The sequence below is a fragment of the Triturus cristatus genome, chromosome 4_1, assembly GCF_964204655.1.
Source record: "Triturus cristatus chromosome 4_1, aTriCri1.1, whole genome shotgun sequence".
NCBI lineage: Eukaryota > Metazoa > Chordata > Amphibia > Caudata > Salamandridae > Triturus > Triturus cristatus.
The window spans coordinates 276,095,611-276,117,674 of record NC_140585.1 but is presented as its reverse complement, the minus strand read 5'-3'; the positions used below and the strand labels follow the sequence as shown (position 1 = coordinate 276,117,674).

At 43.5% G+C, this 22,064-nt stretch overlaps 1 protein-coding gene across 1 annotated transcript in view; it reads right to left on the bottom strand.

Annotated features, from left to right (window-relative positions):
- The window catches only part of TRIM24 (tripartite motif containing 24), an 868,915-nt gene that overhangs the window by 417,161 nt on the left and 429,690 nt on the right, over positions 1-22,064 (bottom strand). Inside the window, exon 12 of the mRNA XM_085652031.1 lies at positions 717-786. Within this exon, the coding sequence (XP_085508157.1) occupies positions 717-786 (70 nt within the window). The remainder of the gene's footprint in view (positions 1-716; positions 787-22,064) is intronic.

Sequence of the window (22,064 nt, the reverse complement as noted above, 5' to 3'; positions counted from 1 at the left end):
CCCTGCATTTCTCAATATTTAAATATACAGTACAAATAAGGGTTACTACGGATCTATTTTTTGACACTTTGCCTCTATTCGGAGGCCAAATCAGTCCTCACTTGATGTTTAATCATCACAAACAACCAACTCTTAGTCCAATGGGGATCTTAATTAATAATAATTTAATTTATGCATAGCGACAAATAGTATACAACCAGGGTACTTCATTGAAAAAAGTAATACAACGCAGTGCATGTGAGTTGTAACAGAAGCGATATTGGGCAGTTAACTGAGAATTTGAAATTATGATGATCTTGCCTGTTACAAGCATTACAGAAGGCCAAATGCACAATTCACAACTTGACCTAGATGCTGTCATGCGCAATTTGGGGCAGTACAAAGCCAACATGGAGCTGCTAAATGTCACCAGCCAGTGTGTGGAAGCACTGCTGTTTAAATTCTCCAATCAAGTCTAGGAATATTCTAAAGGTGAGGAATCTGGAGCTAGGAGTATCCCTCAGAAACATTAATGTCTCTAAGAATTAGCACATAAAACATTCTTACCTATTTGCTAAGGATCAAGTTCAACTTTCCAAGATAAAAAAAACTTTTAAAAAGGTGCTATCTAGTCAGGCACACACTGTATAAACACACTTGGCAATGGTTAGCTTAAAAAAATAAAATACAGCAAGAAGCATGCATTTTTATGATCAATAAAGAAGGAATCAGCTCACCTTTCTCTGCTTCCAATACTAGATGCACTGGGTGAGCGCATGGGTGGATGGACACTTGCCACCATAGCTCCTAAATTAGATAAAAACAAAGAAATAACTTATATGCATGCTACAGTAAACGTTTAACATTTCAAAGTCTTTCATACATTGTAGAATGGGGTTTAATATACATTCACATAATTAAGCCTCCACTGACAAGCAGAGATGTGCAACAGTTAGAAAGCCTATTACTTCAAATCTAAAGTCCCCCCTTTTTACATATTTACGTTACAATGACTTAGAAGTAGCAGCAATTTAGTTGCCATTTTCTTTTCCAATCAGTAGGGTCCCTAGACCAGCATTTCACACAGTGAGGCATTATACATTTTATAAATTCCCTGTTAACTTGGAGGATTTTTTGGGAGTAATTTGTTTCATTATTCCACAATCCAGTAGGAATATGGGGGACAATCATATCTTGAAAACATTTAGGGTAATCTTCACTGAAATCCTAAACACTGAATTGATCCACCTATGGGGTGCATCCTGGAGCTTTTTTACATACTATATACAAAATACTTTCTTTTATAAATATTTTTTAGTAGTACTGGCCAAATATATTTTCCCTAAAAAACTAAGGGTACATTTTGAGAAAGTGACGAGATAAAAAGTATTCACAAAACCTTTTTTTTCATTTTTGAAAGTATAGAAAAAAAAAAGCAAAGTAGCTAAATAGACTGTGGCCTACAAAGGTTGAAGAACTAGCATTACTTTTTTAGGGAAGCGCACTCAACAAGTATCCCATCTTACATGGTCACTGAAGGCTGCTCTAGGTTTTTCCTAGCTTGCCATAGGAGCACTTCCATGAATTATCCTAGACATTCGCCCAGGACTTATTTCCAGCCCTGCTGACTCATCACTATCCTGCAAAGGACAGTGGCCTGTTCTACACTATACTGACTTCCAGATAAGTCACACACAGGTAATGGGGAGTTAGGCTTGCTCCAAGTGATCTGGCAGAACACATTCACACTATGCTCTCTATAGGATAGGTAGTGTTAGGTAGGAGTATCATTAGAATTACTGCAATAATTATAATGGTTGAATTACTCATCTTTTCACCATTCTTGTAATGCTGGTAACATTGCTTTGTTTCCTTCTACTAATAATTGCAGCTCAGTATTTACACAAGAATCCAACTGCTTCAATAAATGCTGAAATGCCAATTTGTGTATTTCTTGTGTCTCCCTCTGGAAGGGTAGATCTGTTTCCACTATTTGCCTGGGGGAATTAGGTTCTGAGGCTGCAGACACCATCCGGTACCCTGTCAGGATTAGGGGTCCAGATGGCACACTGAGCTAGCAAGGAATTAGGCCAACATATTCCGATTAAATGCATGGACTTAGCCCCCATATTTTGACGCATAGGTTGTACAAACGCAAAGCCCTACTTAGTTTTAGGAACCGTACAACAGTGAAAACTTGGGCAGAGTAACAAGGCGTGATGAAGCAAAGTACAAGGAGATAGGACGGTAATGAACAGTTTTTGTCTGAAGGGTAAAGAAGCCCCAATAGTGAATTGCTTAATTAACAGGACAGACAGAAAAAAAATATTCACAGTCTGGGAGCCAATGGAGTGATAACAAATAAATATGGGGCTTCTGGAAGCTGAATCCGAACCAGTTAGGCAAAATGATATGCAGGGATGCCAATGCTAAGTGGGTTGCTATAGTCTAAGTGAGATAAAATCACTACTTGGATCAATGCTTAAAGAACATCCAAGGGCAACAAGCATTGGCAAAGCCAATATGTATGGCTAATGTAAATGCCATAGTGCTTCTCTGTCATCCTTAGGGTGGTCTTCCCCAATCTTTTTGCCTGCTTACGTCCACTTTTTACTGTATCTTTTTGTAGGCTTCAGGCAACTGCTAAAATGCAGGTGCATCTCCCCCAAACACGCTGACATTGGTATATACCTGATTGGCATATTTAGTTTACTTATATGTCCCTTGTAAATTGGTATACCATCTACCCAGGGCCTGTAATTTAAATGCTACTAGTGGGCGTGCAGCACTAGGTGCACCACCCACACAAGCAGCCTTTCAAACCTACCTGGGGCCTGCCATTGCAAAGTCTGTGTGTACAGTTTACTGCCACTTTAACTTGGCATTTAAAATCACTTGCCAAGCGTTAAACTCCCCTTTATTACACATAAGTCACCACTAAGGTAGGCCCAAAGTAGCTCTAAGGGCAGGGTGCTGTGTAACTAATAGGCAGGACATGTACGTTGAAGTTTTGAATATCCTAATAGTGACAAAGAGCTCAATTTGTTTTTCGCTACTGTGAGGCCTAGTCCTCTCATTGGCTAGCGTTGGGAATTCCTTAAAACACATTTAAGCTTTAACTCCCGATTAGAAAGGAGTAGCCACATCATGTGTCTTATCTTTGGAATAGTAATGATAAACCACCTTTAATGGTAAAGTTGGATTTAATATTACTATTTTAGAAATACCAGTTTTAGAAAGTGGACAATTCTCTTCTTTTAACTTAGCTGTGTGTCCCTGCAGCTTGTCTCCAATATACGCCTGGGGTGGGTGACAACAACACTTTGTGCATTCCCTCGAGACAGCCAAAAACACAGTAAGAGTGGATGAGACAGAGAACTCCTCTGCCTTCTGATAGCTCTTCCTGGGCAGAAAGAGGGAGCTGAAACAGCTGAATAGGCTGTGTCCTGTGTCCCACACAAAGGGCTGATTACCCCCAGCAGATATCATGGCAGACAGGGCTGGAATGAAAGGGGACTTGTGCACTTTCAGGGCTTGTTTCTAAGTCACCCCCAATTCAAAGGCAAAACTGGGTATAAATACGGGGATCTGACCCTACTAAGGCATTACACTACTGGATTTGTAAAGAAGTCTGCTAGAAGTGCTACAAGGATTGCCACTCTGCTTGACTGACTGTTCTAAAGGAACTGCTTCTCTGCTTTGCGTAGCTGCCCTGCTTATCTCTTCCCTGCTGACAATAAGAACTTGATCCATCTCACTTAAACCCGGAGTGACTCCAAGGGTTTGCTGGCTTGCCCTCTGTTCTAAAGTCTCAGCGGCATCAAAGACATCCTACATCCCTGCTGCTGCTAAACTCTCATCTGTGAGTCATCCCCTTCCTGAGGTGCCAAACCAGTCCTGGACATCAGAAGTGGGTTCTGCAGCTGTTTTTTGCTTCAACGTTGATGCAGTGATTACTTTGCGCCAACCGGACCCAACGCCTTGTCCTTCAACGCAGTAGGCGATGAAAGACAGCGCCTCGATGGACTGCACAGCTCGATGCAGACAGACAGCGTGGCTCGCCATCAATGCAGCGCCTGCATCATAATGTGGTATGACGCCGAAGCTTTCATCGACTGTGAGGATTGGCGCAGACGCTTCACCTCCATCAATGGGATAGACTACAACGCAGCGCCTCCGACTCCTTGCAGCAAGTTTTCTATGTCAACGCATGCTCCATCCAGGCTACTCTGTTAGCGGGACCCGTCTCAGTCCTGTAGCTGCCCTGCCCTCTATTGCGGTCGGCCTGAACTTTGCATATACCCCGGTCTAGCACGACCTCAAGTAACCTTTAACTATATTGAGTTCTAAGCACTGTTTTTGGTTTATTCTTTAAACATGCATTACTCCGATTCTCCTTATTGGATTTTTGTGGTTTTGATCTTGATTTTCTCATGAAAATAGTCGCTATTATTTAAACCTGTGTGAAGTATTTTTGAGGTGTTTTCATTGTGTATGTGTGTGATCCCCAAATCTTTTACACATTTCCTCTATAGATAAGGCAGATTGCTCTGCGCCAAGCCACCAGAGGGTGAGCACAGATTATCTTTAAGTGTGTATCTAGCTTACCCTGACTAGGATTGTGGTACCTAGTTGTTGCATACCTCCGCCAACATTCTCCATTTGCTAGTTTGTGTCTTTGGTTATGTGGCACTGTGATTGGGTAAATGTGAAAATGAGTCAATGAGTGAAGGGGTTTAGTAAATGGATGGATAAATGAATGAGTGCAGAGTTCATGCCTATGTGAGAGCATGAATGAATGTTTGAGTAATGTCTGCAAGGATGGAGGTCTGGATAAAAGGATTAGTGATTGCATGGAAGGACACAAAAAGTACAGCAAACTTATAGGCTAAACCTTCCAACAGCAGTAGTGCTAATGGTATGTAAAAAAATAAAAAGTCAGGAAGTACCAGTTCTACACCAATTCAAGTATGTTATCCGGGTTGTGCACATTAATGCATTGGAATCCCTCAGCTAAAACAGTTAGTAAAACAAAACAGTAAATATGATACTAAGTCACTATACATGAGAATATTATCAAAAGAAGGGGACTAGTGGGCTTTAAGGGAGGTCCAGCATACAAGCCCAGTAAATCATTTAGAAGAAATGAGTATGCAGTTCCTCAGAATAAAGGGAGAGTGTGAGGAAGAGACCGTGTAACAGAGGAAGGGGAATTCCTCTAGTCGGAACTAGGGTCCTCAGACACCAAGCCAGCTAGGTGTCATGCTTCATCATATGGACCTGCTCCTCGTCGGGACGGCGCTGCAATCCCCGACGGGCACCCTTAAAGGGGCTCTTTTGCGGAGATCTTTTGTTCCTGGCCGTATGGTGTAGTGTGCGTGAGGGGTTTAGTGGTGTAGATGTGGATGCGTGTATGTGATTAAAACAAGTTGGATAGTCCAAAAATAGGACTTTAAGAATGGCTATCCACTTGATTAAAAAAACAAGAAACAGAGTGGCAGCTGACTGACGTTAGGGTTCAGCTTAGCTATGCTCTTCTGTGGTGGTCAACATGTTTCATGCCTAGTGGTCTAATGATCCATGGCAATTCTTCAGGACCTAATTATCTGACAACTATACATGAGAAGCCATTACAAATTATAAGTCAACCAAACACTGAAAATGTAATAATCCCTTACCAGCAATGGAATGCATATCTGCACGTGTGAGAGGGAGCCTGATTTTTATAACCAATTTGACTGTTTTCCATTTAAACAGCAGTAAAAGTAAAACACAAGGTTTCAACAGATAATAATGCTCATTTTATATACTGAAACAGTTTTACCACCAGTGAGCTCTTAAAATAAACATGGTACCTAAAGTTGCTATTGAGATGTAATACAGGTTCAGCCTCACACATCAACTGTGTCTGAACTTACTGTATGTCTCTGTTATGTTATGCAGAATTGTAGTGCGCTCTATCACCCACGAGGGAATCCTGGCACTGAGCAGGTGTCAGCCTAGGCACAAGGATTCAAGAAGTAGGAGGAGAAGTCTCTTATGTGTAGAGCCAGGTCATTCCATGCTTTAGGGACGATGTAGGAGAAGGCTCAACCACCAGATCTGATTTTCTGTATGCATGGGATTTGTCCAAGTAGGAATCTGGACGAGCGGAGGTATCTAGATTTGTGAAAGTAGATGGGAATGTTGAGGTATGCTGGGCCAATGGTATGTAGTGCGTTGAAAGTGGTGGTGAGGAGTTTGAATTGTGCTAGTTTGTGAACGGTGTGCCAGTAGAACTCCTTCAGGTGTGGTGTGATGCGAGTGCGGAGTGGGAGGTTTAGAGTGATTCTGGCTGCCGAGTCCTGAATGGGCCACAGCCTTTTGGTGAGTTTAGTTTATTGATTCCGGCAACAGTGTGTGCTCCCATCTTAGAACTTGCTTGTTACCAGGGCATGCATGATGTTTTTTAGATGCCGATTGGAAGCCATTTGAAAATCTTCCTCCGCATCTTCAGGATATGGAAGCATAAGTCGGTGACTGCATTGACTTAGGCAGTCATATAGAGTTTGCTGTTGATGGTGATCCCTAGGTTCTTGGCGTTGGTCCCAACTCTGCTGGCCACCAGGTGGAGTCCCATAGTGATGTACTCTTTCTGAAGATTGAGATTTTGGTAGTCAGTGTTCAGCTTTAGATAAATGGTCTTGATCCAGTGGGGGAATTTATTCACACAGGAACTGAACTTGATCTGTCTACTAGGTGTTTTGTCTGTGAGGGAGAGAAAAAGTTGCGTCTCATCGGTGTAGGAGGGGACATTGATATTGTGAGACTGGATGATGCCTGCTAGAGAGATCATGTATGCATTGAAGAGTCAGGGACCCAGGGAGAAACCTTGCATAACTCAGCAAAAGAGGTCACAGGCGTTTGAGGTGTATGGTGCCAGGTTCACTGACTTGGTCCTTCCAGACAGGAAGGAGCAGTTCAGATGTCGTTTAGGCGTTGGGGGAGGATAGTGTAGGAGACTGTGTCAAATGTTGCAGAGAGGTCCAGGAGGATGAAGCCCGCGGTGAGGGCAGTTTCAGTGCTCAGGTTGGGTCTGAAACCAGACTAAGTACTGTCAAGTAGTTAGTGGGTGCTGAGGTATTCGGTGAGGTGTCTGTTGATGATTTTCTCAGGATTTGGCTAGGAGTGGTAGAAAGGAGATCGGTTTGTAGTTGGCAAGCATTGAAGGGTCCGCAGCAGGTTTCAGTAGAAATGGGAGGACAGTTGCATGTTTCCAAGCATCTGGGAAAGTTGCAGTGATTGCATTCAGAATGGGTGTGAGCATGATACTGATAGGTTTCAGTCCTCAGGAGTAGGCGGGGTGGGAAAAAGAATCGGATGGGGCCACTGAGTGGATGGACTTTATGGTGGCAGCAGTTTATTCTATGGTGATGAGCCAAGTGGTTAGCACTGGTTCTCTAGATAACATTGGGAAGTGTGTGGCAAGGTCTGTCTGCTTCCGTTGCAGGCTGAACTTGCCGTAAATGGTGGTGATGTTGTTGCTGAAGAATGGAAAGAGATTGCTGGGGTGGGGGGGGTGTCCTGCAAGGTGGTGATTGAGTCGGAGGCAGCCGATGGTGAGGTCAAATCTTTCACAATGGCAAAGACTTCTTTGCTTCTGCTGGTTCTGGCATCGATGCAGTCAGCCAGAGCGGCACTTTGGTGGGCCAGATCGTTTTATAGGGCGAATTTGAACATGCTCCTCTCTGCATAGTCCTTGCTCATTCTCCATTTGTGCTCCAGTTGTTTGCAGTTGAGTTTCATCAGTTGGAGATCCTCCGTTTATCAACTGGCCTGGATCTCTCACACAGTTCCTCTACTTATCAAACCACTAGGTTAAGCAATGGATACAAAGGCATACAAAGCTAAATGGAAAGACAGTGTCACAGAGGCAAATAAAACAATAGTGTCACGCTGCAAATAACAGTTCTTAGGTGTGATACAGGCGAGAGAAATGCAGTGATGTACAAGTCTAGAAGAGGAGCTGACTGAAAATAAGAAACTATTGTTAATAAAAGCCATCATTCCAAGCCCAACTTGCAGATCACCAAACATGAGTGACAGAAGTCTGACATGGAGGCCCTTAGCAAAATAAACAGGAAAAACATCACAAAGTAATCAAACATTAGTTGCACTCCTTGGTTTCAGTAGAATGACCAATATCAAGTCCGTGAAGCAGCAGGGGAGACACAAAGAATTGCTGTGGACAGCTAGGAATTTAAGCATGCAAATATAATGTGGGTTAAAAGCAACTATACTTAAACAACCATTCGAAAAGACAATACGTCTCGCTTTTTTAAAAGTAGTCACTTCTGTCCCCTTAAAAAGCTGAAAACTGCACTTTCTTGATGCAAACTGCAGCCCTTTTAGTCATTACTAAAGGTCCCTTTAACATGATTGAAGCACCCCAAGTCATCAATGGACGCCTCATAAAAGCAATACATATTTCCTGCAAACTTTAAAAGTTCATAACAGCAGCACATCTGACAATAGAAACTCCCAATGACCTGTGTACATAACACAATCTGAATATAAATACAGTGGCAGTATTGTCCATTGCCTATATCATGTGTGAACTACAGCATTCAAGTATCAATAGAAAATGTGAGGCAGCACAGAGCTGTAGACAGCAAAGGGAGCTTAGAAGGAGGTGGTGATTAAAAGAAAACAGGGGGGTGAATGGCAGGAGACACTTGTAGTTTTTAACCAAGTTATCAGAACAGGAGAAATATTTTAGACCTGACCACGCAGGACTATATTTATGGACTCCCAATGGTACAAATCAACAAAGTGACAATAAATGGTGAAAAGAAACATAAGGAAAATAATCTTACAAATGGCTACATGGCATGCCTGTCATTGATACGCTACAGGAGGCAGATAAAAAGTTTACACCTCTGGTTGTCCCTCATAGTCTGTTATTGAAGGCATAAAACCTGTAGTGGTGGAATCATTTAGAAGAATATTAATGGCTGGTTGCCTATAAGTGGGCATTAGATTATTAACATGTGCAAACTTACCACAATAATATTCTGCACATAACTGTTCCCTTTTTCCCCACATCAAGGTATACATAGGATAGACACACATGTACAGACAAACACATATGTAATACTTGGTGACCGGTGTTCTGCATCTGGTTTTAATGCTGTGGTCATAATGGCCCCAATAAATCATGATGTTAGCTAGAACCAACTACAGCTGTAAAAAACGTTTTGAGGGAACACTGCTGCAGAAGAAACATGCTGAACACTATTTTGGTGACCGGGTGTTTCTGTCCAACAACACTTATCAGTGCTGTTCTCATTTATGAGCCATGCTACATTGGCAATGATATAACAGATAACCTTATTTTGGATCCTAGTTTTTTAAACCTTTTCCACTGTAGGAAACTGGAATATTAATTGGGGTGGGTGACTACTCACCTCAAGGAACAATCACATCCTGTGTCAAGATGAACGCCCAGTCACTAAATTAACCTGAATTCAACACCCTTGTAGATATGGCACAGAGCAGACAGGGTTAACTTTGGACAATAATACAAATCCCAAACTAAATTAGAAAAAATAAACATTTAATAAACAAAATGACACCATAATGATAAAAATCCAATAAGGGGAACCGGAGATATTAATTTTGAAATAGTGATTAAAAAATCAAAAGGCCAATGATTTCTGTAGACCGACATTAGTGTAATTTGAGGATGATCATAATGGAGCGCAGATCATATGCACTAACCAGGTTCGTCCTTGCCTAAGTCTTCACCTTATGACTTAGTCGTTTAAATCCCAATTCACCACAGTAGTACAATTCTAAAACCACCCAGGACCACAGGGATGGCATTTAGACAAGGTGTCTAACCTAGGCCGAAAAACCTAAGGCACTAAGAGGAGAACCCTCCTCATGTGTCACAAGGGCAGAGAGGAAATCTCTGGTGGGAGTACGTCCTCCCGTAGTAAACTGTAAGTCACAATAAGTACCCCACAGTTGTAGAGATAACATTAACCCTGGTCAGGTATGGGAAGATGATTACTGAAGCATCCTAGTTATTGCCCACCAGGTTGTGGCTAAGGAAAAACATTCCTTTTGTTTTAATTACCCTCACACACCCTAGTGGTGTCATGCTTCATCATTGGGTCACGCTGACTCCTAAAGGTCAGGGCTCGACCGTATTTCAGGGAGCTCTTAGAAGATGTGGCCAGGGGGTCTTAAAGATCAAAAATCCACAGATAGTTCCCGGTGTCCCTTTATTCTTGGAACCGTCTGGGATATAAAAATTTACAAGCATATTAAGGGTCACTTGGATGTTTGTGGTCCTATGCCCCTAGTGGCAACATGTTTCAGCCCGTCAGTCCGACAATTGGCCCAATGTGGGTCCTGGGTTTTCTTCAGGGCAATAGATAAAGAAGTTCCCCCGGGTGAGAGAAAAGGATAACTATCACGCTACTCCTATTTTGTTTCTTTTTAAAAAGGGCAGATAGCTGCTCCTTTGTGAGAACAAAAGACAAACTTATCTTTGGTTTTGGAGATATAATTCCTTCTTCTCCATCCGGTCCTGGGAGAGGTAAATCATCAAGGAGAATTGTACCTAAACAGTCCTGCAACCCCGGGCTTGAGACGTGGGGCAGGACCCTTGACGAAAGTGTGACTAGAGGGCTACCCCTTCCACTACAATTCCCTGTGATGATTTACCTCTCTGTGATAGTGTGATAGCATGACAGTTATCCTCTGCTCTCACCAGGGAGGGAACTTCTTTATCCATTGCCCTGAAGAAAGCCTAGGACCCACATTGGGCCAATTGTTGGGCTGAAACATGTTGGCACTAGGGTCATAGGACCACAAACATCCAAGTGACCCTTCATATGCTTGTAAATTTTAATATCCCAGACGGTTCCAAGAATAAAGGGACACCGGGAACTATCTGAGGATTTTTAATCTTCAGGACCCCCTGGCCATATCTTCTAAGAGTTCCCTGAAATACGGTCGAGCCCACCCTGACCCGATGATGAAGAACGACACCACTAGGGTGTGTGAGGGTAATGAAAACAAAAGGATTTTTTTCCATTTCCACAACCCGGTGGGCAATAACTAGGATGCTTCAGTAATCATCTTCCCAGCTTTGACCCTCCTCTCATCGTTTTTGGAGGGAAGGGAGCAGAGCCTGTACTGGGAAGGCCATACAGTCAGACAGCTTCCATCTTCCCTGTGTGGTTCCACAGGGATCAGCCTGATCACAAACGATGTTTAACATCTATGTCACTTCCCTGGCCAGACTTATCAGGAAGCATGGTTTCACCCTGGTATCATGGTATCATATGCAGATGATTCTCAGCTTATCATCTGGATAGCTAACCAGCCTGAAGACACAGCTGTCAGGTTTCATATGTGCCTTACTGAGATCATGACCTGGATTAACCATAGCTTCCTGAAACTCAATACAGATAAGACAGAGGTCATTGAGTTTGGGCAGGGGCGATCCCTGTGGAACGACTCTTGGTGGCCAGTGAGAGCTGGAGAATGCCCCAGCCCGGTGCCCAAGGTCAGAAACCTCGGAGTCATCTTTGATAGCCAGCTAAACTTCTCCGCTCAGGTAAACAGTCTTACCTCTTCCTGCTTCTTTCTAATAAAAACTTTGAGAAAGATTTTCCCTTTTATTGCGCAGGATTTACAAAAGACTGTGGTGGTGGATCTCCTACTATCTAAACTTGATTATTGTAATGCTTTGCTGTTGGGGATTGACAAAACCCAGATGAGCAGGCTGCAGAATGCTGCTGTGAGGCTGCTCCTAAATATACCTAGAGGTCAATCAACCTCCGCTGGAATTAGAGCACTTCACTGGCTCCCCGTTCAGCAACGTGTGGAATTCAAGGCTCTATACCTGGTTCAAAAAGCATTCTAAGGGACGGAGCCAAGGACATACAAAAAATGTTCATGCCCTATACCACCGCTCGCGCCCTAAGATCTAGTAATTTGGGCTTTCTCCAAATTGACAGGATTAGGAGAGTGAGATGGGGTGGAAGAACTTTCTCAAACTGTGCAGGGACGGAGGGGGGCGCGGCATCGCGGGAGACTTAGTTTTCGGTGCCCAAGATGGTGTTTCAGGACAGAGTGGCTGGCTCGAGTCGGAGCCGGAAGGCTTTTCTTTGTTCTTCGGAGCCGGGCCCAGAGGCGGTGCATTCGAAATCTTTGTTCAGTGTGGATTTGAGCCCAGAGGCGAAGGTGTCACCGGAGCCTTTGGTATGGGCTTGGGTGGGGCAGGGGTCTCAGTACTCACGGCCCGTTGAGCTGGGGTGATGTCATCTTCGCCGTCGCAGTCGTCTGCTTCAGAGACCAAGACATGTTCTTCCTGTTCTGGCTTCGAAAGGCTATCAGGACCTGGATGGAAGATGTCCGGAATGGAGCCGGTGCCTCTGGATATCTCGTGGCTTCGAGCCAGACGATCCCGGATGGTGTTCTTGGACCTGAAGGATAGACAAGCCTCACAGTTGTCCTCTCGATGTTCTGGAGAGAGGCACAGATTACAGATGAAGTGGAGGTCTGAGTGTGGGAATTTAGCACCACACTGGGGACATTTCTAAAAGGGAGTCCGTTCCATCGACGTCCATCATTACGGGCGCGGGTAGGCCCAACGGCCCACGTCAAAGTTTGCAAGTTTTCGAACTTTTTCGAAGTTGTTGAGGGAGTGCGTCGAGGGAGCGCATCGAGACAATACAGTCGGTTAGCAGTGATTGCGCGTCGAAAGGGGGTTAGATAACGGCACTTACCCGGAGCGCAGCAAGTCACATCCGAACCCGATGGCGGAAAAAAACAATCTAACGATGGAGCCGATGCCCATGCGCACTGTCGACCGAAGGAAGAGTCACCAACCTCGTGAATACAAAGACTTCTTCAAAGACAAAAACAACATGCAAACATCCGAGCCCAACACCAGATGGCGATCAATGCAAAAGTATACAATCTGGAGCTCATATGCCTCGAACATAAAGTAGCCCCTGCTGTACATGATTAAGATATTGCAGGTCACCTTGAAGTTCCATAACCTTCGGCCCTGAAATTGTATATGGTCATGGAACTCCTTTGCGACTTATAATATCCTCATCACGCAAGACTGGGGATACTGCGTCCAATATATATAAAACTGTATTAAAATCAGTCTTGGCTTACGCCAGACCTAAAAACGGTGATCTTGAGTAGAAGATCCAAATGAAAGAAGCGAAAAAGGGAGATGGTGCTAATATGGCTGGATAGTAAAAGAAACTGACCAAAGAGACATCATGAGTTGCAGACTCCATGGAAACGAGTAGGAGGCATGCCTAACTTGTCTAGCCACTTATCCGTAACTTGTCTACCCACTTATCCGTGTTGATTTTTAAGGCACTGTGACTCAAGGACACTACAGAGAGAAGATAATTCTGAAAACTGATGTAACTGTAGGTAGCTTTGCCGTCCAGCCAGAGCAAAATGTGAGTGTCAAACTTAAGACATGAAATAGAAACAAAAGAGAATAAACTTGCCAATAGGAGTGACACAGACGTTTAAGAGTGAGACTAAGTGATGAGTTCTGAGGAACACTATGCTGGACATTCCTAAAGAATGAGCAGAAACGTGCAAGATAGATGGCCTGGGAGCAATCTGAAATAGTCGGCAATCCAGGCCACTATACTTGCGTAACTGACTGCCCCACATGAAAGGCTGACTCCACTTACGGAAGAAAGGATACACAAGTCCTAAGTACTAGGCTGTTAGCGAAGAAGATAGTGTACAGAGGATGAACTAAGCCTGCAGCTCATTAACTTTATGTGCCTAAGTGACTGCTACGAAGTAAACTGACTTCAGTCTCCTAAGTGCCAGGGTACAAGTAAGAAGAGGCTCGAAAGGAGTGCACACCAAAAATAAGAGAACAAAATTGAGGTCTGACTGTTGACTACATACAAGTGGCAAGAGGAAATGAAAGCCTGTTTTAGAAATACCTCAGAATGGGTGATTTAACTAAAGAGAGCTGAAACAGCAAACAAAGAAAGGACGAAGGTGCGGACACGTAACGTTAAGTGCCCCCAGCAAAGCTTAGCAGGGTTTAAGAAGGGTAACAAACAGCTTCTCCTTGCGACAGGTAATGAACTTGGATCGTCACCCTTTGTAAACTGATTTTGTGGATGGGCAGAGAGCAGCTAAAAGGACATCCACCATCTCTGATGGAAGAACCGAACCCCTCATGTGATTACGTTCTGGTTCCGCTCAATCGCCACAGAGGGAGCTGTAGGCTGGGGAGGTTCAGGTGTTACACCATGCTCAGATAGAACGACCTTTATAAAAGAAAGCCAAAGAAGTGGGCAGATTTGGAGGATCAGTAGTTCAGAGTACAAAATCCTCCTGGCTCAATCTGAATCAGCAGCGCTTGGTCCTCCTGACTTTTTCCAGAAACCATAGAATCAGAGGTGGAGGCAAAAATGAATTAAGGAGGCTATACCACAAATGAGGACAGGACGTTTCATCTAGTGTCCTTCGAGGAGAAAACTTAAGTGCAAAAGGCAGGCTAAGTATCTTTGAAAGTAGCAAAGAGGTATACTGAGGTCACGCCATATCGAACAAAAATACTTTGTGCCCCCTCTGGGTGCAGGTAACACCTGCCGAGTTTGACTGCTCTGATGTTGAGGGGCCCCACCAGATGACTCACTGTCAAAAAGATCTTGTGAAGATTCAGCTGTAACTTCATTACCTCCAGGCAGAGGACACAGGTAACCCCCCCCCCGCACCACTTCCCTGCTTGCTGCATTATCTTATTGTCTAATCAACCTGCACTTGATGGAAGTCAGAAACCCTTGAGGGCCAGATGGATTGTACGGAGCTTCAAAAGACGGTGGTGATGGAACTGTTCCACTGGAAACCAGAGGACATGTGACCTCTGAAACCCAGGGATGATGCATCAGTCACCACTGTGAGTTCAAGACGGGGCAAGCAAAATGGTCTGCTGTATGTCAGGAAAGACAATCTCTAGTATCCAGGCAGTATCTCAGCAAGTTTTGCCAATCTCCCTTGTTATGACAAAGGAATTACGAAATTTCTCAGGCAAAGGCGGCAAAACATCACTGTCCATGTCCCAAAGAGTGAGTGTAGTGGCCCAGGAGAAAAACAGTATTCAGTAAGGAGAGAGACGGTACGGATTAAGAGAACATTCTCTTGTTGCTAGCTGAATAACAGATGTTAATCGTTACCCAACTCAATAGTTGTCATTTTATCAACCTCAGAAAGATGAAAGGCCGAGTGGACCCCTGGTTTCTAGATGCCAAAATCTGCTCTCTATGTAATATTTTTTTGCTCAGTGTGGCGAAGGGATCAATCATGGACTGACCCTGACCCCATTGTCAAAATATGTAATCTACTTGGCCCTTCTGCAGCTCCAACTCGTGACAATTGGATAGTCGCTGATTGAGTACATGTGTCTGATTGTTTTAATGACATGGCAGGTGTTCCACACCAATGTCAATATATGATAAAAAATAGGCCAGGTCCCATACTAGTAGAGCCTCTTCTGAGAGGGGTCAGAACCTCTCTCAGAGAACTAAGATGTCGTACTGTCCGTTCTGATTATGGAATGAAGGATTTATAGAGCGTGACATAACCCGAAGGTATCTAGGCGCTAACGACACCATTAGGACTGCTTACCTTGCTAGCCCTGGGAGGGCCACTGCCGTCCTAGACTTATGGACACATTGATTTGAAACAACTTTGGTGTATGCAACCAGAAGCCTCTGGTCGATAGTTGTTGTAGGAGAGCTACCCAAACCCAACGCATCGATTAGCACAATTCTTTGTGTTACAGGATGAAATAAGAGACTACCTTCAGACTGGAAAGGAATCTCCATCACAACAGTGCTAGCTTCAATCGTCTTCTGACTTGAAGAATGTCATCCCATGAACCTTCGATTTGTTTCCACCGACTGTCCCCTTTTTGTTGGACATGTCTCATTCAGAGTCTAAAAAAGGAAATGAGGTCTACAGAGGATGAGAAACTCTGTACTATTGAGGGACCACCAGTCTCCTGGATGTCTCTTGGTTTGGGGTTCATTAGCTCACTGTACCTCCAAATATAGCTTATGGGTGCCACTGACATCCCCTTGCGCCTGTTTAACAGCTGTCTTCTACAGTGAGACAGGTCCTTTGTGCATTTCTCAGGTCATCCCTGGAGAGAATCCCCTGCTCCCTGGGAGTTCTGCCAGGTTTCCAGGAGTCAATTTGTCTTCAGGTACCAGGCCTCCCCTCCCTGGGGTTTGGACTACTACTTGGCCTGTGGTCCTCTGGAAGCGGTCAGCCTTCCTGCCCCTTCTCTTGGCTTAGGGGCCAAGTCCATAGTTTCAGGTTCAAGGATCCGTTGACACTCTCAGGGTATTCTGTGCTCCGGTTGGGAGACAAACCCAACTCAGGGCCTTACACAAAGCAGGTTTATTGGCTCTAGCTGTCATGTTGATTCTTCTCTCTGCACAAGATACCCTCAGATCATCCCTCTTGTAGAAGTAAAGATTTTCCAAACCGAGCTCCATGTCTCCTTGTCGAAAAGTGGCTCCTGAGCGGTATTTAAAAAACTTGTAGAAAACGTTGCCCAAACTTTTACAGAACTATTCTCTACTCCTTTGGGAACGTTTTTGCAACTTTTTAGCTAGAGCATTCTGCAGCTTAACAATGTCCACAGAAAATACTTTTTGGGAGCAAGAAATTCTTTTCTAGTTGTCCAGCTATGTGGCTTCTCAGAAGCCTCAACAACAACTATATGGTACTGCTAAACACAACATCTGGATCCCGCCGCTTGGCACCAATGTGAGGAAATGGAGTGTATTATATGGTGTGGTTGTGCAACACTTACGAATCCCTTTAGGACCCTTGGGTTTCGTCCGTCAAACCCTCAGCTCAATACTGGGTAGCTGGGGCACTAAGCAGCAAGACTTTCACAGGAGCAAGTGACAAGTATTTAAACAGTACCAAAACAATTGAAGAAGAATCGACTTCAAGAAATCCAACACCAATTTATAATAAAAACAGACTATTTTTATATGAATTTAGAAACTAAAACAAAAAAGATATACAGAGGATCAAGAGATATAGATTTTACAAGCAATAACAAATCAAAACAATTTCACTTAACTGCGAACAAGCATTGGCAAAGTCAACAAATTGAACACTTAAAACTCTTTTGAAAAACTAAGGTCAGTGTCAATGCATTTGGTTAGAAGTACTTGGGGCGATCAACTACGGCAGAGAGCTAGTCAGGGGGACCAGCAAGGTCCTCAAGAACCGTCACCTTCCCAGAAGAAGCAGTCCTTCAACAGTTCCATGCACTTATCCGCATTGCAATAAATTCCTAAAGAGTGGCCCTGAAGCAAAGGGATGAAGGATGCTGAAGATGCTCTAAGGATGTGACGCAGCAGATGGTGGGCTTCCTGCAGGGGTTCCTTGGTTCACAAAGATGGTGAGGGGGTCCTGTTTGCAGGGTCGACGTCCCACAAAGTCCTCTCCGGTATGGTTGAAGTCCAGTCACCACTGGACTGCCAGCCACCCATTACTGTGGTCAGAGATTAATCCTTCCTAAGTCAATAACTCGCCTTCTGAGGGTCACAGAAACTCTCCGAAAGCTCTCAGCGAACTCTGGTGCAACTCTGTGTGTCAAGTCTTGGTCGTTGGTGCTGCATGTCAGCAGTGGTAGTGACTTAAAGACTTTGGACTACCAACTAGCCCCACCAGGCTTCTTCAGCTGTGTCCCTGTGCTGCTAACAGGACGACAGCCAGCTCGTCTTTGAGCAGGACACGGCAGGCACTGTCCCTCTCTTTACTAGTGACCAAGTGCAGCAGGTGTAGCACTCTTCGGTGCAGCAGGCAGTCTTTGGTCCCTCATCCAAGTCGGTCAAGAACTGGGTGCAACAAGTGCCCTTTTATGCTTGAAAAGTGCCCTCGGGGCCGATGCGGTTAGTGACCAATGGGCTACCAGGTCCCCTTCCACCTAGTTACCACTTCCTGTAAAGTGTGGCATCTGGATATCCCAGGACTCAACTTACACTCCCAAGATTGCGAGATCTCTCCCCTGATGTACATATCTCACTAGCTCAACCCCGGGGTCTAGCTACCTCAGAGCCATACACCCCTGGATAACCTGCTTTGGCAACTTTTTTCCCGCTCTTACAGCCAGTCTACCTCCACAGTGGGACAGCCCTCCCCCCTAGTGCAACACATCTGCCCTTCAAAGGGTGTGTGTGTATCTATATATATATATATATATATATATATATATATATATATATATATATATACACACACACACACACACACACACACACACACACACACATATATACACACACACACACACACACACACATATATATATATATATATATATATATATATATATATTTTCTCTACTGGAGGTCGCCAGTAGATAGTTATAGTTCGGACCTATTTTCCATAGGAAATCCGCAACATTCTATTTGGAATAACGTTGGCGCCGGTTGACTAATCCTCACAAAATTTTCCAAACTTTTGGCCAGCTCCGCTCCGCTCCTACCCTGAAAGTTTTGCGGTGATCCATCAAGCGGAGGCGAGAAAAAAGGGGGGTCCCAAAACACGTTTTCACCATGCAATTTCCCATAGGATCTGTTGTCGCAGCTACAGCCCGAACCGCTGAACGGAATGACACCAAATTTGGCAAAGAGGTAGTCCTCAGTTCGAAATCGTGCCTTTTGCATATATGGTGTGAATCTGTTCAGTAGTTCCTGAGAAAATTAGGGTAAAACAGTTAGTGATATCTATGGCCGCGGAGGATCCGCGGACCGTACCCGCACCGTAAGCGCACCCTCCCCGAACCGAGCGCACACCCTCACGATCGCGCGCTGAATGCTAACTGGCTGTCGAGTGTCTCTCTACATTCGAAACCAGGAACTGTTGGCGGCCATTTTCTGCCTCGGTAGAAGCGAGGCTGAAGATGCAAGGGGAATAAGTGTGTAAAACATATAAAGGGGGCAGAGTGGAAATACTCTGACCCTCTAGAGGTGCTTAGGGGGTCCCAGAAGGACCCCCTGGGGCCCCCTTTTCTTTAAACAAAAAAAACGGGGAAATACACGCACGGTGAGCGCATCCTATCGCGTTGGATGCACGGATTCTCTCACGGCGGGTGTGCGGATCCACGGCAACGTTCTTTGAAAAACGACAAGAAATCATTGGTTATATGACAACTTTCTACACTGAAAGGTAGGGTGTATATTTCTGTTTTTTAAAGGTATGATCATTATTGGTTAACAAAAACAGATTGTAAGGAACATTATATATGATAAGCTGATATGTTGAAAAGTCAAGCACACTTCCTGTCTTATGAAGGAACATTGTGTGCTGAACTTGTGACCTGTGAGCTCAGTGCAGTGTTCCATGACCTAATTCTATGGTAACAGGCAGAAGGCAGAATGGGGGAAGGGTTGAAATGTATTTCATTTGGAAAGGGTTGAAATGTTTAACCAATAGAAATGTGTGTTTGCTTTTAAGTTTATGTGCGAAGGATTGTGATTTGATGTTTACATGTATATGTGTGGAAAATGAAAGGGAAACTTTTCCATTCTTTGCTTTTGCTGAGAGGTGCACAGTGCAGAGATTCTGTAAAAGAAAATATGGTGAGTGATTGATATACTTCTTAATCTACAAAAGAACTTGAAAGATGAGTTATTTAATTGTGAGGGGATGTATGTAGACTATTTTTATTTTAATCAGACTAATGTATTTTTCCTGCTAAAGTGTACGGAGTACTTTTTTTCTCTACAATGTGTGTGCATGTAGAAACCATTCTGTGATAAGCATTTGTGTTTTTCATGTGTTTGTAGACAGATAACTGTGCTGTTTTTATATTTTGGTAGAATTAGAAACCAGTCATTGTTTATGAATTTGTGAAATGAGTTATGTTATGTTTCTATACTAAAATGTAGTGCTACTTCTAGATGAAGAAATGTGTTTTGGTATAGTGCAAGGGATAGTGTTGTTTGTCTAGAATCACACAGTCAGTCTGTGTGCATTTGGGAACCACTGTGAGAGAAGCATTTGGTAACATTGTGTATTTGCTGACAGATAACCGTTTTAAAACCGGTCATGTTGTCAAGTTTTAGTAGCATTAGAAGCCAGTCTTTGCTTATGCGTTGATTAAATTAGTCAGGCATTGACATTAAAGTGTAGTCGTGAAATATGTAGATTGTATGCAGTTCCTTTACCACTTCCACTGTAGTGAATGAGTTTTGGTAAACTCCTAGGGATAGTGTTGTTTGTCTAGAATCACACTAAGTCTGTGTGCATTTGGGAACCACTGTGAGAGAAGTGTTTGGTAACATCGTGTATTTGCTGACAGATAAGTGTTGTAAAACATGTCATGTTGTCAAGTTTTAGTAGCATTAGAAGACATTTACGGCTTATGCTTTCATTATACGAGTCAGGCATTGACAGTAAATTGCAGTTGTGAAATATGTAGATTGTGTGCAGTTCCCTTACCACTTGCACTGTAGTGAATGAGTTTTGGTAAACTCATGGGGATAGTGGTGCTTGTCTAGAATCATACTGTGAGTTAGTGTGTATTTGGGATCACTGTGAGAGAAGCATTTGGTAACATCATGTATTTGCTGACAGATAACTGTTTTAAAACCTGTCATGTTGTGAAGTTTTAGTAGGATTAGAATCCAGTCTTTGCTTATGCGTTGATTAAATGAGTCATGCTTTGACACTGATGTGGTGTACTTAAATATGTAGAGTACCATTAACTCTTCCAGACTAGTGAATGAGTTTTGGTAAACTCCTAGGATAGTGTTGCTTGTCTAAAATCACACTGAGTCTGTGTGCATTTAGGTAAGGATTGTGAGAGAAGCATTTGGTAACATCGTGTTTTTGCTGACAGATACCTGTTTTAAAACCGGTCATGTTGTGAAGTTTTAGTAGCATTAGAAGCCAGTCTTTGCTTATGCTTTGATTATATGAGCCAGGCTTTGACATAAAAGTGCAGTCCTGAAATATGAAGATTGTGTGCAGTTCCCTTACCACTTCCACAGTAGTGAATGATTTTTGGTAAACTCCTAGGTATAGTGGTTGTTGTCTAGAATCACACTGAGTCTGTATGCATTTGAGAACCACTGTGAGAGAAGCATTTGGTAACATCGTGTATTTGCTGACAGATAACTAATTTAAAACCTCTCATGTTGTCAAGTTTTAGTAGCATTAGAAGCTAGTCTTTGCTTATGCATTGATAAAATGAGTCAGGGTTTGACACTAAGGTGCAGTACCATTCTGTTCACTGTGGCAGAACTGAAAATTTAAAAGTTTTACTTAAGCACTGTCCTAGAAGTAGTCTGATTATTTAGTCAGTTTCTAAGTACCAAATAGATTGCTTCAAATGTCTATGCAGTATGCATGTAGTGTTCTAACGTACTATACACTTGTCTTTTACACCTTCAATTCCCTAGTCAGTATCCATACACTTCCAGGAAACATCCTGTCACTTCCTTTGCAGTTCTCTAGAGACCCATTCAACAGCATGTACTAATCCATTCACTGTGCTAAAAGCCAAACACTTATAAATTCACCAAGACACTCTCTTTCCAGTACTCTAATGATTCAGTCACTGCCTAAGTATTCATGCACTGAGCCTGGTCTTAGCACATGGACTTCTTCAAACTCCTATCCACTATGCATGCAGTCCTCTAACCATCTACACACTTGTCTTTCACACCTTCAATTCCCCAGTCAGTATCCGTTCACTTCTAGCAAACACCCTGTCACTCCCCTTGCACTCCTCTAGTGACCCATTCAGCATCATGTACTAATCCATTCACTGCGCCAAACCCTAATAAATTCACCCAGGCACTCTCCTTGCAGTACTCTAATCATTCAGTCAGTACCGACGTACTCATCCAGTGACCCAGACCTTAGTATATGGACTGCTTCAAACCCTTATCCACTATGCATGCAGTACTCTAACCACCTACACAATTGTCTTTCTCACCTTCAATTCCCTAGTCAGTACCCATACACTTCCACGAAATACCCTGTCACTCCCT